The sequence below is a fragment of the Tachysurus fulvidraco genome, chromosome 13 (genome assembly GCF_022655615.1).
Source record: "Tachysurus fulvidraco isolate hzauxx_2018 chromosome 13, HZAU_PFXX_2.0, whole genome shotgun sequence".
Classification (NCBI taxonomy): Eukaryota; Metazoa; Chordata; class Actinopteri; order Siluriformes; family Bagridae; genus Tachysurus; species Tachysurus fulvidraco.
The window spans coordinates 18,316,987-18,335,209 of NC_062530.1; the positions used below are offsets into that span (position 1 = coordinate 18,316,987).

Here is an 18,223-nt window from a genome sequence, read left to right on the forward strand (position 1 = left end):
ATAGCCAAATAGGTGCACAGACCATCCTTATACCAGCTGGTAATAGCTCACAAAGAGTCTTAACTTTCCTCCATTAACCAAGCAAATTAACTGCTGTCTGAACTTTCAGGATGAAAACTTATCATTGGAAATTAATATTCTTAAGTACAGCCATGAAAGGGCAACAATTTTAATATGTAAAAAATCTAATTGGACAGCAAACCGAGTTCAGGACTGAGTTGAACATTTGCAAAAAAATTTAGTCTTTCCCAAGTTTTCTAACCTTGAATGGTGGAAGTGGTTGGATGTTGTGGCTTATAAATATGAGAACAGTGTTAGCTGATAAAATTAAATTGTATCTTTTCTCAAAGGAAATTCTGTTATTTTTTTTAAATATTATAATATAAAATAACATACAAATAAATGACCTATGTTAATAATACACTATGTTTCCAAGTGTTTGTAGACACCTTATCATCACACCCATATGCAAGTTTTCCCCAAACTGCCACAAAGTCTATAAACAATCATCTACGACACCCATGTCTTTAAATGGTGTATCACTGCAGTTTCCATTCACTGGAACTAAGAGACCCAAACCTGTTCCAGCATGATGATGTCTCTGTGCAAAATGTCTTGATTTGTGGAAATGATGGCCTTGACCTTAACCTTACTTAACCTTACCTTTAGGGTAAACTGGAACACTGACATCAGTGACTGATCTTACTAATGCTGCTGTGGCTAAATGGGCACAAATCTCTACAATCTCACTAAAATCTACTGGGATGTCTTTCCAAGAGTGGAGGTTATTATGGGATCTGGAATGAGTTGTGTGTGATGCTCAGCTGTCCTTAAACCTTTGACCATATAACGTTATTAATATTACCTGCTATAATGTCATTTTATTCATCACATACGAAGTCTGTATTCAGTCTAGTATAGTAGTATCATACAAACTGTTCAGGATCATGTTGGTTTTAATTAGGATAATAGAAGATATATAGAGTATTTTGTGAAGCAGAACCAAATAAATTCATTAGAAAATATTGCAAATGTTTTCAGTAAACAAATTATAAATAGAAAATTGCAAAGATCAGTATTAGGAAAAGAGTAATTTGTATGTATTGTATCACCAGGATAAAAAAGCAAACTTTAAGAATTACTCTGTAATATTTATTCAGTAATCTGGATGTAGTATGGAAGTGTGTTTAGTTAAGTGTCATCACCATAACAACCCCCAACCCAATCACTCCTAAATATAATCGCTCTCAAGGTAATTACATTTGAAGCCCCCAAACTGCTTGTGCCTCCTGCTAAGAGATTACTTTTGCCTAATTTCACGTCCTCAGGAGGGCACCTGTAAGAACACTTAAGCTTGAGAGAGGTAAGCTGGGCTCTTGTATATAAACATGTGCACCTGTGATAGCTGATAGTGGAGCAGAATTAAGGATGGGACAGGCTGCGACTTTACCCTGCAGAAGCGGAGGCACCTACATTACAGAACTTTATGAGTGGGTAAGGTAAGGCTGAGGGTTTATTCACAAATTATTTCATATTTGCAAAAACCTGCATTCAGCATATGTAATGTGTTTTTGGTCTAACTGTTTTGCTGCTTAATAATAGTTGACCGAGTTGTAGATTTATAAGAAAACATATAATTGGTAGGTAATTTTCTAGCACATAATTGGTAGGTAATAATCTCCATTAACCAAGCAAATTAGCTACAGACTGAAATTTCAGGGTGCTAAAACTATTAGGAATTAAGTATGAAATTAATATTCTGAGCAAAGTAAGCTAGAGCCATGCCGACCAGCCCTGTATTGTCTATCTCTGACAGAATGTTCTTAAAGGAGTGTCCGAGTGGCCTGATTACTCTGCATGAGTTCAGACGCCACTTCTGTGATGGAACTGTGGGAATGGAGTCTGCTGAATACGCTGAGCAGATCTTCCGGACATTAGACAATAATGAGGTAAACAAACCATGTATCAACATATTGACTAGGATCAGAGGAAGCATGTTAACTTGTTCTATTTAGAAAATATAAAGTACCTTCTAGGATTTGCCTTGAGCTTTTTTCTGCTTTATAGTTATCATTGCAACTGTACTGTGATCAGATAAGTTGACTTAAAAGACTAAATAATTTTGGTTTAAGGAATAGAGCTTGCTGAGACATGCTGATATAGGAAAATAATCAACAACAGCGTGATATGATGTGGCCGGAAGTGAAACATATAGTTACTATAGTGAAATTTTTATTTTCAGTTCATTTCAGTTCATCCCATATGTGTTCAGTGATGTTAAGGTGGGGATGGCCCCACTTGCCAATTAAAGTCATTATGCAACGTGCTGGAACTAGGGCCTCATACTTCACTGAAAAAGCATACAAAACATTCTAGACAATTCCAAGGCTCACATATCAGTGTGCTGGTCAGGTGTCCACAAACATTTGGCCAAACACTTTACTGTAAAACTCTTATTAGTATTACTGATGATACAGTTGTCAAAGCCGCTGTTATAGAATATGAAATTTTTTCTGGCCAATCAGTATTATATTATATTTAATTAAATCTCTTTCATGTCTTTTCGATTAGTTCTTTTGGAGAGCAGTGTGAAACAGTATGAATTGTGACTTTCAAAGTTGATAGCTTCTGCACAACTCCAAAAATGTATGTAACAGGATGGATTCGTCGACTTCCGAGAGTACGTGATGGCCATTAGCATGCTGTTAGAAGGCTCATCAGAGGAGAAGCTTCGCTGGTCATTTAAACTTTATGACAAAGACAAGGATGGAGCCATAACACGATCAGAAATGCTTGACATCATGCAGGTGTGTTTTTATATTCCTATACATGTCACTGGCATATAGAATTGGTTTAATTTTTCTTGGGTTGCAATGCTTAATGTTGAATAATTAAATCAGACCTAGTTCTGACTCAGCATGAAGATTTCTGTACCATTTCAAGACAGGTATTTGTGTAAAACAAGGTGAGTATTACTGGGCTACTTTGTTAGAGAGTGATTCAGATTTTGTGATTGTGTCTTAAATGTTGGCAGGCTGTGTATAAGATGAGTGTTGCAACCTCTTTAACCAACCCTAATCCACTGACTGCTGAGGAATGCACCAACAGGATATTCATAAAACTAGACAAAGACAACAACGGTAAGGTGGAATAGTTGTTTTTTTTAAGAAAAAAGTCCATGCTGAAGATCTCTCATATTAATCTTGAAAAATAACTTGAATTTCAGGTAACTTGATTCTCGCATCTCCTGGGTTTGGAGTTTAATAACCGCCTCTGACCTGTACTTCCTCTGGGTACTCCAGATTCCTCCCCAAGTCCAAAGAAATGCGTTGTAGGCTGATTGGAATCTCTAAATTGTCCATTTTGTGTGAATGTGTGTGTGTGTGTGTGTGTGTGTGTGTGTGTGTGTGTGTGTGTGTGTGTGTGTGTGTGTGTGTGTGTGTGTGTGTGTGTGTGTGTTTGTGTGTGTGTTGTGTGTGTGAGATGTGTGTGTGTGATGTGTGTGTGTGTGTGTGTGTGTGATGTGTGTGTGCACTGTGATGGGTTTGGCACAACATCCAGGATGTCCCTTGCCTAGTTCCCTGAGACAGGCTCTAGGTTCCCCATGACCCTGTGTAGGATAAGAGGTAGACAGTGGATGTATGTACTGTATGTATATATGGATGGATGGATGGATGGATGGATGGATGGATGGCTCCTTGAATGTGTGAATCTTCAATACCATCCAAGATTCATATTGCAATTTGTTTAACCTTCTTTCATTTCACTTTGGTTAGCAGTGTCCTATTTTAAAATGCTGCAGCTTTAGTGTTTTAGTCTGTCCAGCTTTCTCAGGGTAATCTCTGTAATCTGAACACTCAAAATAATGTATTCAACCTGAATCACTGTGTCAGCATTGCTTACATTGCTGGATGCACTTCTGTGATGGATATAGGCATGTCACTGGAAAATAGTGAGTGAGAAAGATGCGCTTGCTCTTTTATTACTAGGAGCCAAAAACTGATTGTTATGCCTTATGTTCGAGGTTATTGAACTGCACTGTAATCACTTTTTCATAGGAATAACAAAAACGCATATCGCGCAAAAAATATAAGTACCACCAGATTCACTAAGCACATCAGAAATGTTTCAAAATAAATTAAATTATATAATTCAATGTGTTTTAGGGTAATAATTTAAGTAATAGTACTGTAGTCTACACTGCAAAAAATACAGAATATTGTCAAAATTATCTAGTATTTCTTCTTAATTGATTAGAAAAATATATGATTATCAATCTTATTTCTAGACACACGTTACTAGTTTTTAGTATTTATTTCTGGAAAGATGCAAAATTATCTAATTTAAAATATGGAAACATTTAACTTAATAATCTTATATTTTGCTTATTATTTAATATTAGAATAATAAATATATAATAAATATTACTAGATTCAAGATATTATCACCTGCTGACATGATTGACAGCATAGTTTAAACTCAATTGAATCACTGTATGAGAATAAAATACATACAATGCTCTTATTCTTAACGTGTGTTGCCTTATGTAATGACGGTGTATAAAATAACAGGAACCATTTTTCTTTTTACAGCCATCATCAGTCTGGAGGAGTTTATTGATGGGGCTCTGGCTGATGATTGGATAAGAGAGATGTTGGCATGTGACCCCAACACTGTAAAGGTAGAGAGAGCCCTTAAGGGTTGCTCTGGAAATAAAGCTTTGGGTTCGTTTGAGTCTACAGAATGAAGGCTATCTCATCTGCTGGAGCAGTAGAATATCATCTCTGACAGTCCTACACCACATATCTAAAGTGTTTCTGCTCTAACACACCCAGCTGCTACTTATTTAACTTTTAAGATTAATAAACACTACAATTTGAAGGCAATTTGGAGACTATTATTATTACTATTATTTGTAGACACTACAGCAATGGCAGCTTTTTGCTGAAGGTTTAACATGCCGTTGATTTATTTTTTTATAAATATCTTTTATGTCATATTTAATAAGACATTATTAAGACATCAAGACAGTTTTACATAAGAGCATTTTAAATAAACATCAGCACAGTTCCTCTCTGTGTTTTTTCTTGTTTACATGCATGTCAATGCAATAACACATAATTTGTTTAACATGATCATTTACGGCGGGCACGGTGGCTTAGTGGTTAGCACGTTCGCCTCACACCTCCAGGGTTGGGGGTTAGATTCCCGCCTCTGCCTTGTTTGTGTGGAGTTTGCATGTTCTCCCCGTGCCTCGGGGGGTTTCCTCCCCCGGTCCAAAGACATGCATGGTAGGTTGATTGGCATTTCTGGAAAATTGTCCGTAGTGAATGAGAGTGTGTGAGTGCCCTGCGATGGGTTGGCACTCCGTCCAAGGTGTATCCTGCCTCGATGCCCGATGATGCCTGAGATAGGCACAGGCTCCCCGTGACCCGAGAAAGTTCGGATAAGTTGTAGAAAATGAATGAACGAATGATCATTTACAGTTTTAATTTACAGATAAACACAAAAAAGCTAAAATAAATAAATAAATAAATAAAAATCTGATAACTCTTCCCTGGAGTGATGTGCAGTTTGTTTGTTTCGAGCGACTCATTTAAGTGCATCAGAAGAATCAGCCAAGTGCAAATCATTCTTTTTTCTCCATCAAAGTAGGTGTTATTTAGGCTTTGGGTTAAAACACTTGATCCTGTGCAATTTAGCATGGACGTCTTAGGTAATAAACACATCATATACGTTTCTCTTTATCTGATTACAAAGTTTAAGCAAATGCATTTATCTTGTTCTTCCCTATTATTGTTGAGTTGTGTCTTCTTGTCCATCTGGCTTCTGAATAAATCTAGTTCAGGATTTCACTCTCTCTCTCTTTCAGTGAGTGCTTTATCGTTTTTGGGGGTTGTGGAGGAGACTAATCCAGGAACAATGGCTGTAAGGCGGGAAACCAGTTCATCACAAGGCACATTTACATTTATACTTGGGGCAATTTAGGGTTACCGGTTCATAGACTGACATGTTGTTTTGGGAGGTGGGAGGAAACCAAGTTGGACACGAGGAGAGTACATGTATAAGAAACTCCACACATGATTGAACCAGGATCCATTCAGCTGTAGGCAGGAAATAAATCATGATCTGGAAAACAAGATCACAGGACAGAGATCACAAGATTATGAGTTGTGATTCTGAAATAAGGGTAAATGGAAAAAAGTTATGTTAGGCCTCTGGGGATTCTTGGGTAGTTAGTGTTTGTATCACAGATCCAGGGGCTAAATTTCTGCCTGTAGTGTGTGTGTGTGTGTGTGTGTGTGTGTGTGTGTGTGTGTGTGTGTGTGTGTGTGTGTGTGTTCAGAGTCTCCCAGGTCCCCTGGCATAGCCTCCTTGTGACCTTATGAATGATGAACGGTACAAACATATATATAAACATATATATATATATATATATATATATATATATATATATATATATATATATATATATATATATATATATATATATTATAAAGAAAAGTGATTATTATATATATATATATATAAATAAATCACTTTTCTTTATTGCCTTATTTTTGCACTATGTTGTCAGACAGTGTGATTGGGTACAAATATGAATCCCGCATCATGGGTAAATGTGTAGTTCAAAAGAGTCGATTCACCGATTCGAGTCTCTTTTCCTCGTCCCTTGCCGTGACGTCAGTGCCTTCCCGAGTCATTGTCGACATGGCGCAGGCGGAGGCGCAGCGCGAAGTTTTCCAACAGCAAACCTTGTGAAATTACATTTCGCAGTGAGGACGACGGCAGAAGTTCCATCCTAACAGGAAAGTTTAGTTGTAAACGGTTCAGACTCCGGGTTTGGTAAGTCAGTTAAACTCTTCACATTAGACTTTGTGCAGATTCACACTTTCCAAAAGTTGTTGTTGAGCCGAAAAGCTACAATGTAACCTGTGATTAATGGATGTTACACTGTTTCATGTGTAAGATGAAGGATTTTAGAGCTTGGCTTGAAGGATAGAATGACCAGTAATCATATAAAAGACTATAAATGACACCAGGATTCAGTTATAACAACTACAGCTGCTTGACTCGGAGTAATTTCCGTAGCCAGAGGGCACAGAAACACAAAATAACACCCAAAGTCACGTACAAATCCGACATTATTCTCATAACCGTGTTCTCGCATGGTGTTGTGTTGGAATCAGTGAAATAATATGATGTCCTCTGAGTTATTGTTGGCTTGTGATTCACGCCTTCCACGTAATCAGAGGAACAAGAGCAGCTTTCTGCTGCTTTTCCATCATTCACAGGGGAAAAAGTGTGTAAAGAGAGAGGAAAACCTTTGTGCACTGGGATGAACACGACTTTCTGGGCTGTTAATACGTGTCCCAGGACATTAGTACAGGTAACATACGTCTATTACATAAGATAATAGATGCTCTATGTCTTAAAATATGTAGTGCAAAAAGACCATTGGTTAGTTTTTACACTTAAGAACTCAACAAACCTTTCAGTAATCATTTATTCCTGATTTAATCCAACTATTCAAATATTCGGTTGTATTTTTGCTCATTTATTGGCAATAAGTAAAATAATATTAGTTAGTAAATGAAATAAAATTAACTTGAATTTTACAAATAGACCACATTATAGACTTATGTCATTATTTATAGACCTTCTTCTTTTTCTTTTTCATGCTACTGAGATTTGGATGAAGCAAATTTAATTCAAACAGCTTTACCGACTATAGATCTCCAATAATAAACCGAATCCCTTTGACTGACAATGGTGTTGTTTTGATTTCCATCACTAACAAAGAGTAAATAAATCACAGCTCTTATTTAACAAACTTCTTTTTTTTGGAGACTTTTAGAAATAATTTTTTACATTTATGGCATTTTACCAGACACCAGTGTGACTTTCATTTTTATTTCAATATATACAACTGAGCAATTGAGGGTTAAGGGCCTTGATTAGGGCCTCAGCAGTGGCACTTGGTGGACCTGGGATTTGAACTCATGCCCCTCTGATCAGTAGTCCAATGCCTTAACCACTAGGCTCCCACGTCCCTGAAATGATGGTGATCCTGCAAACTTGAGACTAAACTTTAGAGCTAAAATGGTTCACTATGTAATCATACAGACTGCTCCGTCCCTAAAATATCTGTACACTTTGTATTTCATCTGCATGTCTAAATAGAGTGTATATATCAAAGATTTTGTACATGCAACATATCAGATATCATTACTTGATGCAGTTCTAGTTTCTCTCTGTGCTAGTGGTCTTGCCCCTATGGGTGTGTTTTATTGCAAAGTGTTTTATTTTGAATTTGACAGTGTGCTATAGATAGAGAAGCAGTCCATCTTCCTGCAGTTACACTTATGAGAGGTTGGAATAACTCGTATTCCTCTGTCTTTCAGACTGGAGGTAAGATATGATACTTAATTATTGCTCTTAAAATAATGTCACTCTACTGAGTAATAGTAATTGATATTGTAACATCTTAAGACATAGATTGCTTAGTCAGGAGTTCATGTTTTATGCATTTAAGCAGTTTAAATATCGTTTTGTGGTGGAAGCGGTGTTGCTTATATACTGTTGCTTCCTACTTTTGATAAGAACAAACTGTTATGGATGGAGAAAAAGCAGCCTTGTTGTAGAGTGGTCAACAGTTGATATGTGGCTTTCATCAGTTCCAATGCTAGAAACCGGAAATCACAACAGCTTATGTTTCAGTCCATAAAGTGTGGCGCCAGTTCCAAACCAAAATAACACCATGAGTTATAATTAAAAGCTCCACATGTGAGGGTGGATCACGTGACATTTCCGAGCATGTTGATAACGATTCCTCTCAGCTTGTTTTCTGAAACCTTATGGTACTGAAAGATTATTATACTAATGCATGGGATCTGATAGAATATTTAAGGTATGAAATAGTTTGTATTTTGAGATTTAAATCTGTTCTTTTGCCATATTTCTACTCTAAGGTGCACGCCTTGAATCAACCTTGCAACAACATAGCGACCATAAAGACTTGTTTTTGTGTAGAGATGGATGGTTCTTTTCTCTTTTAGTTACACGAGTCATTGAGTCTGATGGGTTCAGAGCAGGTCTGTAGTTAAGTAAGCGTCCACTGTGTAGTGTAGCCCAAAGACATTTATCCCGATGGAGCTCCAAACCCATTAGGACAGAAAATATTTTTTTAAAGGCAAGTTTTGGAGAAGGACAGGAACTCGCATTGGACGTCTGCATCCCAGTGACACCATAGTGTGATTTTTCCTGCTTCACACTGATGCCATAAGGTGACTTGCAATATTCTAAAACAAGTCTGTAATGTGTAAGGAAAACTCCGCTCATGACACATACAATATCTTTGTTTAAACATTTTGCAATGTGCTTAATGATTCTGGTGATAATTTGTTGGTTTTTGCTAATCCGATGAGAAATTATTCTTTGTGTGTTTTTCACACATGAGGGATGATAGTCAGGTCTTGCTGTTAGCTTTGCGAAACAATAGAGCAGAACAACAGAGTTTTCTCACTCACTATGTTCCAGTGATGTTCAATGATGTAGTAATGGAAGGTCAATGTAGAACACGGTTCCAGATCTCATTGCGGCATTTAGATGCAGTTATGCTGAGTTACAGCAGTGACTCTGTTCGAGTACTTGGTGAGCTACAGGATGATAAAGTGATTGTTGTTATAGAAATTCACAATGAAAATTTGCAACGGAACCTGGACAGTTTTGACAGATGAAAGCGAGACTAAAATTTTGCTGCAGCACTGCCTTTAGCTATGAAATAAAGAGTCCAAAACAGTTTAGTCCATAATGGAGCATGACTTGAATGAAATGCTGGTTATGCCGACTAGGCAGTGCACCACCGTCTTGAACCTGTAGGAAGTGGTGTGAGTTTGGTTGCACTAAAGCTGTGCATGGTCTGCACTTGTTCAGGAAGTAAAGTAAACTAAACATGTTTTTTAGCTGATGATAGCGTCATTATTTTCCACAACACGTGTGTATTGAGAATGGCAGGCGAATGCTGTGGGACACATTTATTTAATATTTACATTTATGGTCCTTATCGAGTGACTTACATTTTATCTCATTTTATGCAATTGAGGGTTAAGGGCATTGCACAGGGGCCCAGCAGTGGTGGCTTTGTGGACCTGGGATCCAAACTCACAACCTTCCAATCTGTACTCCAACATCTTAACCATTAAACTACAACATCCCGATGAACACAATTGCACTGCTTCGAGTGAGTCTGAAACCAGAGCAGCACTGCAGCAGATGTGCTCAGTCGCTGTTGTCCACAACCTGCACAAATTTTCCAGGGTGAAAACCACCACAATAGAGATGAGATGAACGAAGGGCTAATTTCCACTGGCAGCACTATCAGCAGGTAGTCGAATGGCGTTGTGGGTAATGTGGTAAACAATTGAACAATATGAAAACAGACCAAAAATGTTAATGATAAAAATGCAAAAAAAATTAGTTAAAATTAGTATAGATTAAAAAAATGACATGTAAAATTGACAAATTTTGAATGTCATTGAAGAATATCTGTTAAGTATAAAAATTATTTTGCAAGATGTTCAGGGTGAATTTTTCTTTTCAGTGCCCAGATTTCTCACAGAACACACACAAACTTGATGTGATGTGTAGAGTGCTGGTTTACACACAGACTGGTATTGCAGTAAACACAGATGTTGTATTGTGTAGCAGTAGTGCTGTGTGACTTTTCTCTGATGTCTGTATTGGAAACAAATATTGAAGAAAACCTCACGAATTCCTAAAGACATAAATTAAATCGCACTAAAACACTATTTTAGTGGCATTCATTGTTTTCTGCTGTTTGACTCACTTTCTGATCCTCATGGAGCAGGAATTCGCGTTATCCCTGCACGCTGTAATAAAGGAATCTGATAGAGTACTACGCAGTGCCATGTTACAGTGATGACCAGCACAAAGAGCTTGTTATTGTCATTGTGTTATCACCGTCCATGCCTTGGAACCATTTTGTTCTTGGCACAAGAGGAAATTCCCCAGCAAAGCAAGAATCTGCAATGCAAAGTGATTGTAGCAGTTTGCAAGTGTGTATGATACACAGTAAAAACGTAGTCTTTCTAAGCAGTGAAGGCCGAGAACAACGGACGTGTTTGGACGGACACAAAACTAGCTTGCTGTACACAATGGAATGCACGCAAAACTTGCAAGCATTATACTGCATAGCTAAACTGTGTTTTTTTTTCATGCCACGCTTTTTCACATTTTTGTTTTTTCATGTGTTAAAGAGGAGTGTTTCCATTTGTAATTCTTTTATTTGTGCAGTAGTTTTCTCTGCATTGTGCAACCAAAGGATGTTCTTATGCTTCACATCCTCACTCCTTGACCTCGTAGACTTCAGGAGCTATTATTGTTTTTCCAGAGAGAGAGAACCTAGTAATCTCTAACAACATGTTTGACCTGGCCTTGAAGTTTTCACAGCCACAGAACACTGCGGACAGCAGCAAACACACAGCATGCTCAGGAGAAACACAGACACCGTCTTGAAGCTTGATTGCTTAAATTAATAATTTTTGGGGTGTAACATTTTCTAAATTAATGCATTAGGTAAAATAATGGGTTAAAACATTGCTGTAGCAAGAGATTTGCTGAAATTTGTGTTTTGATTTACCCTCCTGTCAGTCCAGATCCTGGAGGTGGAGCTTTGTGAACATGACGGGGGATAGAGATCAAAGTTATCATAAAAAAAAATGTCAATTCAACTCTCTTAACCAACCGTTTGAGGCCTAATCTTGAAAAAACAAAATCACTAAACTTACCTAATGCACATTTAATAAATAAAAACTCAATATTTGCTATGTTACTATGTTATAAGAGGAATAAAAGTTGTTATAAGGAAAAACAAATCAGCTTTTTTGTGGTTAAAAACACCCATTTATGTCAATTTATTTGAACATTTCCATGGAAAATGTTCTCTCAGTAAAATGTTTAGCAGTGTACATACCTTTTTGCCTAAGCGAGAAAGTTTGTAATGTTCTAAATATATATTTAAACTCAGTTCCAAAAAAAACTAAAAGGCTTTAAATCTCAAGGCGTCTACTATTTTATTTGTGGTCCAGACATACTTCTGGGTGTCCCCTCTTTGTCCGACAGTTTGCTCCTCTCTCTCTCTCTCTCTCTCTCTCTCTCTCTCTCTCTCTCTCTGTGTGTGTGTGTGTGTGTTCTTATTTGAAGATGTTTTTGAATTCGATAGAAACAGTGATTTCTGTTCAACCCACTAGGTCAGATAAGCTACCAAGCCTGACAGAATCTTACCTCAGCTTTAGATTTTATTTTATTTTTTCTCTTTAAGAATGGTAGTAAAATACTAGTTTACTCAAAACACTGTTTCCTGTGTAATTTTCAGATTGCTGTCGTGAAGCCATTTCAGTTTGAATTACCTCAGTCTAAGAAAGCAGTGATCTGTCTGGTTATTCTGAGCCACTGGAATGAGCATTTAAACAAAACTATCAGGATAAAGTGGGGGGATGGGTTCCATGTTGTCTAACGTGGATTTATTTCTGTTTGATGTGGTACATGTTTGTGGGTGGTTTCTATGAAACATCAAGTGAAAACCACTGGCTGAATGCTGGGTGTCACCAGTGTGTTACAGTTTGTTGGAGCCCAGCTGTTTAAATAAAACCTACCGTTCTACTGGGTGGCTGAATAGTTCCTCCTAACCTGGTAAATCATAAGATTCCCTGCGAGGGGAAATATTTCTTATACACACAGTGCACTTTGTAACCGCTAAAGCAATTTGTTGTAACTTGTGTACTAGCACTGTCAGAACGTGGTTTTGGGGTGTTGGTCATGTATTCATTCATGAACTCATTATCCGTATTCGACATCATCAGAGACTTTATTACACATGAAAGTATGAAATCAAAACGTATTGTTCACCTCATCATGACTGTAACAAGCAACTGTCTTGCAAGTTTTTTTTAGGTAGGTAATGTTAGTCACCTAGTTTGCTGGTGCCTCTGTGTACTGTGTTGGACATCGGCTAGCTCGCGGTCTTTCAAAATAAAAAAAACTTTGGTTTTAGCTTGCTAGTTTAGCTAGCAGCTGTTATAAGTTTACACTACACCACATGGATCCAGTAGTAGGAAGCTACAAACCTGAGGTCTATTTCTGAAAGTTTAAAATGCTCACCTATCTTTACACTGGCACCAAGCCAATCATCCACTACCCAGTTTCTGCATCTGATTTCTTCCTTTTTGGCCATAAAACGACATGCTTGGAAGGTTTGGTAAAAGCAGTATCTCAACCCTACATTTTAACCCATAATCATACATTATGCCTTTTTTTTCCTGAAGCAGTACACATTTCAACCCAGAGAGCGGTGAACAGTTGTGGATTGTGAAATACCCTCCAGAAATTTTGGCATCCTTCATTTTATAAAGAAAAACGTTAAATAAACCTTACTCACCAGCATTTGTATTTCTCAACCAAAACACAGAGAACACTAACAATTTTAATTAGGGATTTATCATCTCAAATATTTAATTAAAAAATACACATTTAAATTTTAAATGAATACAAACAATAAAATATCTTCTTTTTTTCATTTGCACTCGTTGCACTTCTGTTACCATTTAACCATTCCCTGGGGTATAAATATGAGGTTGCACAAACAAAATCTCTTTATTTATTATTGTATGAAAAACAAAGCACTTTAAACTCAAAAGAGACAGATAAATGTTGACCTGCACAAAGGCAGTTCAGGCATAGAAAAGAACATAAGGAGGTAATAATGATTTTATTAAGCACCATTAGAGTCCTACAGGTATGAAGGACAGTTGGTAATTGACCAGAAATTAGATTCAACAGTTTCAAGCTGTTAATTGCTATTTTGCAAATAACAGACAATATAAAGGCTTTTGCTGAGAGCATGTCACAAAATGCTGCACCTGAACTTTAACATCAAGTAAAGGGCACTTGATACCCTGCTGTAAAATATGATAGTGGATTATCGATGCTTTGGCTCAGGTGCTTTGATGCTGCTGCTTTCAAAAATCTGATGCCAAGATATTTTGTTCCAAAACCTGGCAAAAAAAAAGAAATTAAGAGAATTTAAGAAAAAAAAAATCAAACTGCAACTAAGAAGCTGGCTAAGAAACCGCATGCACAGACATAACAATATTAAGGAGTTTAAAATGTTGTACATGTAGGAGTGGGTCGAGATTGTTTTGTATGTATCTTGAGCCTTATTAGACAAAAGGGTTTCACATAAAAAAGGACACAGTTTAGATCATTTTGATTTTAAAGCTTGGAATAATTCAGGAAGGCTGTACCTGTTTTTTTTTTACCTTGTATATACAGTGTCTGTGTCTGTCTATGAATGTGTGCATGAATATGAAACCATTTTTTCTTAGTTTGCACTAAGGATTTAATGCTCTAGAAATAATGGTACTGCTGTGTTCTTGGGCTATGCACCAAAAGACCCTCACAGACTGCACCCACTAATCTCTCAACAGAGTGTCTTGTGTCCCAGAGCAGCAGCATGAATGCTGTGCCAATAATTGAGGTAAATGACCTAATTATTCCTTACAATCACTGGCTCACGGTCTTATCCTGACTCCGTAACCTAGGGAACAGTGGACGAGTGAAGAATCATCCTGGTTTCCCACCTTCCAAAGATCGATTGTGTTCAAGGCCACTAGAGCATTCTCTCACAAAAGCCTGAGCCCGTAGCCTGTGTGGGCGACTATAAACATTTTATTGAGGGTGGTTAGGTTTGATCGCTGTTTGAGAAGATAATCCTAACCTCATGAGACCCAGCCATTCAATTTTGTTAACTTTGGAGGATCACAAATTCCAGTCTTTAGTGTTCTGTCAATGCCTTAAAAGAGGAATTTTACAGCTCGACCGTGATTTCATATCTGCTGCATTGAGACATGAGACAAATGTTTTTTCCTCAACTGGAAACAGGCTTCTGTTTTAAAAGGACATTTTTCAGAAAAGAAAAGCAAGTTCATTTTTTAAATCACCTAATATTTCATTAAATAAGAGATTTTCAAATGTGAACAATTTGGGAACAACTTAATCCACATTTACCATTTTATTTAACTTCTAAATATCATTTGTATAAGAGAACACCCTGAAGGAGCCTTTGTAGATTTATAAGGTGAGAAGGATCCGTATATAATCTCTCTTATAATCTTGTAAGGCCAGAGACTGAAAAGATGCAAACACACAACACCCACAGGCTTTGCCTATAAAACCAGCCCCAAATTTCCTGTAGCTCATGCCCTTTTAATGGGTGGAGGACTAACATCTCAGTGAGGATAATATTTTAAAATAGATTATTTGCCCTTCCAAAGGTAATATTTGTTTTTACTGCAGATAATGTGTTTTTGTAACACGAACTTTATCAAGCGTTATAACTTATTGTATAAGTACAATAAGAATCGTGTGTTACGTTCCAATGAGACCAAAATGAAACCTGCAGATTAGAATGACCAGCTGCATGTTGCATGAAAAAATGTGACTGCTTATAAGGAAAAGCAACTGAAACCCGGTGGAAAAATATGAAGGTGGATTAGGTGATGCTTTGGAGGTGTTTTATGTCTAGTGGAAGATTGATAGCATCCTGAATTGTGCAAGACGTTCTTGCTAATATAAGTCAGGCCAAGATCTGGATACCATAGAGCTTTCAACATGATGATGAGCTAAACATTCTTTCAAATCAAGTCAGAAATGGTTCAAGATACACTAAATTAATGTTTGTATTCCCCATCAATTAATTCCAAACTTCCAATTTAAACATTGCATCAGACAATAAATATTATTATAATATTTATGTCTTATTTATATGACTTGAAAATAGGTCTTCTGTTGAATAGACAATTATATATACCCTGTTCCAAATTATTTTGCAAATTATATTTTTCACATTTACCTAAATAATTGATATAAATAACAGTCAGCATAATTCTCATGTTATCAACTATTGAGAGTACAATTCAAATTTTATTGAACAAACCTCCTAATGATAACAGTATTTTAAACATAAAAAACTTGTGCACTGTTCCAAATTATTATGCACATTAAGTTTCAAAACACTTTATAGGTTGTAAAGAACTGAAAATTGTCATTTGTTGTGTTTGCAGCATATTTACTGAAATCAAAAGCTATTTCAATCAAACCTATAACATTTTAACTTTTTAAACATTTAACAGGCCACGTTACATTTTAACATAGGACCCCTTATTTGATAGCAGCTTCACAAGTCTTGCATCCATTGAACTTGTTTGCTTGAATTTGTTTGCAAGATGTCAGAATAGCCTCCCAGACCTGCTGTTTGGATGTAAACTTCCTCCTACCCTCATAGATCTTTTGCTTGAGGATGCTCCAAAGGTTCTCAATAGGATTGAGGTAAGGGGAGGATGGAGGCCACACCATGATTTTCTCTCCTTTTATCCCCATAGCAGCCATTGATGCAGAGGTATTCTTTGCATTCTTTGAGATGGTGCATTGTCATGCATGAAGATGATTTTATTACGGAAAGCATAGTTCCTTCTGTACCAGGGAAGAAAGTTGTCAGTCAGAAACTTCACATACTTTGCAGAGGTCATCTTTACACCTTCGGGGACCCTAAAGGGGCCGACCAGCTCTCTTCCCATGATTCCGGCCCAAAACATGACTCCACCACCGCCTTGCTGACGTCGCAGCCTTGTTGGAACAGGGTGGCTGTCCACCAACCATCCACTACTCCTTCCATCTGGACCATCCAGGGTTGCACGGCACTCATCAGTGAACAGGACTGTTTGAAAATTAGTCGTCATGAATTTTTCTGCCCAATGCAGCCATTTCTGCTTGTGAGCATTGGTTAGTGGTGGCCGAATAGAAGGTTTATGCACAGTTGCAAGACTCTGGAGGACTCTACACCTTGATGTCCGTGGGACTCCAGAGGCACCGGCAGCTTCAAATATCTGTTTGCTGCTATTTAATGGTATTTTAGCAGCTGCTCTCTTGATCCGATGCATGGATCTGGCAGAAGTCTTCCTCAATGTCCCTTTATCTGCACGGAACCATCTGTGCTCTGAATCAGCCACAAATCTCTTAATAGTGCGATGATCACGCTTGTTTTCATACCTCGTCCAAGGCATTGAACTATTTCACTCTTTTCAGCAGCAGAGAGATCCTTTTTCTTCCCCATATTGCATGGAAATGGTGCTCTGCTTAATAATGTGGAACACCTTGCTTTAGTAGTTTTTTCATCAGTTGGGCTTACCTGGCAATCTAATTATAGCAGGTATCCGAGATTGTTTTCAGTGATCAAAAGAGCCCCGAGGACACAATGCCATCCATGCGTTAAACTGAAAAACAAAATATTTAATCTTTGTGACACTTAAATAGAATTCACATAATAATTTGGAACAGGGTGTACAAGACTACACATTCAAGAGTACATGTACCATGGTTAACCATGTCTCTAATAAATGGAAACATGGTACATGTGAGGTTTTATGTATTTAATTTTTATTTTATTTTTTGCTGCTGTTTGCTAGCAAACATCAATGTAGTAATACTTTAGGCTACTGAGATATTAAAATAATTTTACTGTGTAGTCTACAGCAATACAAGCTGTATAAAGAGATTGTTTCAGATGAGAAAATACCATTACTGTCATCACCGAATTATAAATAGAACCCTGGACCATTTCTCCGCTCATTTCTGCCCAGGTCTGGCTCTTCATAAACTAACAGGCAGTCCATTTTACCAGCTGATGTTTAGTTTAAGTACCAAGGAATGTACCAAGGAATCCCAAACCACCACGGCTTAACAGTTTTTGTAAGCTAGGATGTCACAGTGAAGGTTTATAACAAAGCAGAGTAAGCATGGTATGGAAGCACACACTTTTTTCTGCCAAGTGGAGCAATCTGCTTTAGGCAGGTACTGTACCTTAAATGATAACTATTGGATGCCCTGCCAGGTAAAATCTTGATGTGGCACACTGAAGGAAAAGCAGAGCTAAACAAATGTAATATCAGTAACTTGCTGCTGTATATTAGCTTGTAGATACATGCATTGGCAGCAGATAATCAGCTGCAGTTTCACCTACCAGAGCCCTGGGACATTCAAATAAGATGGTCAGTGAGGGAGGGAGGACAATCAGGTTACTATTTATTTAGATACCATGTAGAGTTTGGACAATCCCAACCATTCAATCAACCAAATCAATGGGATT

General features: G+C 37.3%; 2 protein-coding genes across 7 annotated transcripts in view; both read left to right on the top strand.

Moving 5' to 3' along the window:
- Positions 1-1,265: 1,265 nt before the first annotated feature.
- si:ch211-245j22.3 (uncharacterized protein LOC563798 homolog) lies at positions 1,266-5,190 on the top strand. 2 transcript variants are annotated; one of them, XM_047822594.1, is made up of 5 exons: positions 1,266-1,494; positions 1,817-1,949; positions 2,658-2,807; positions 3,035-3,140; positions 4,593-5,190. In XM_047822594.1, exons 1-5 carry the CDS (start codon positions 1,487-1,489, stop codon positions 4,745-4,747), a joined length of 552 nt encoding a protein of 183 aa, XP_047678550.1. In that variant the 5' UTR covers positions 1,266-1,486; the 3' UTR covers positions 4,748-5,190. The 2 variants fall into 2 exon arrangements, with proteins under 2 accessions (XP_047678550.1, XP_027017833.1); XM_027162032.2 differs by having other exon boundaries at positions 1,266-1,499; positions 4,593-5,185.
- Positions 5,191-6,667: 1,477 nt separating this feature from the next.
- ppfibp1b (PPFIA binding protein 1b) overlaps positions 6,668-18,223 on the top strand; it is a 30,118-nt gene continuing 18,562 nt past the window's right edge. For 2 of the 5 annotated variants that reach the window (XM_027161745.2, XM_027161747.2), the window contains exon 1: positions 6,669-6,846. The gene's annotated coding sequence lies outside the window, so the exon portion shown is untranslated. Of the gene's footprint in view, positions 6,847-18,223 lie in introns of all 5 variants that reach the window. The other 3 variants (XM_027161750.2, XM_027161751.2, XM_027161748.2) reach the window with 2 other exon arrangements.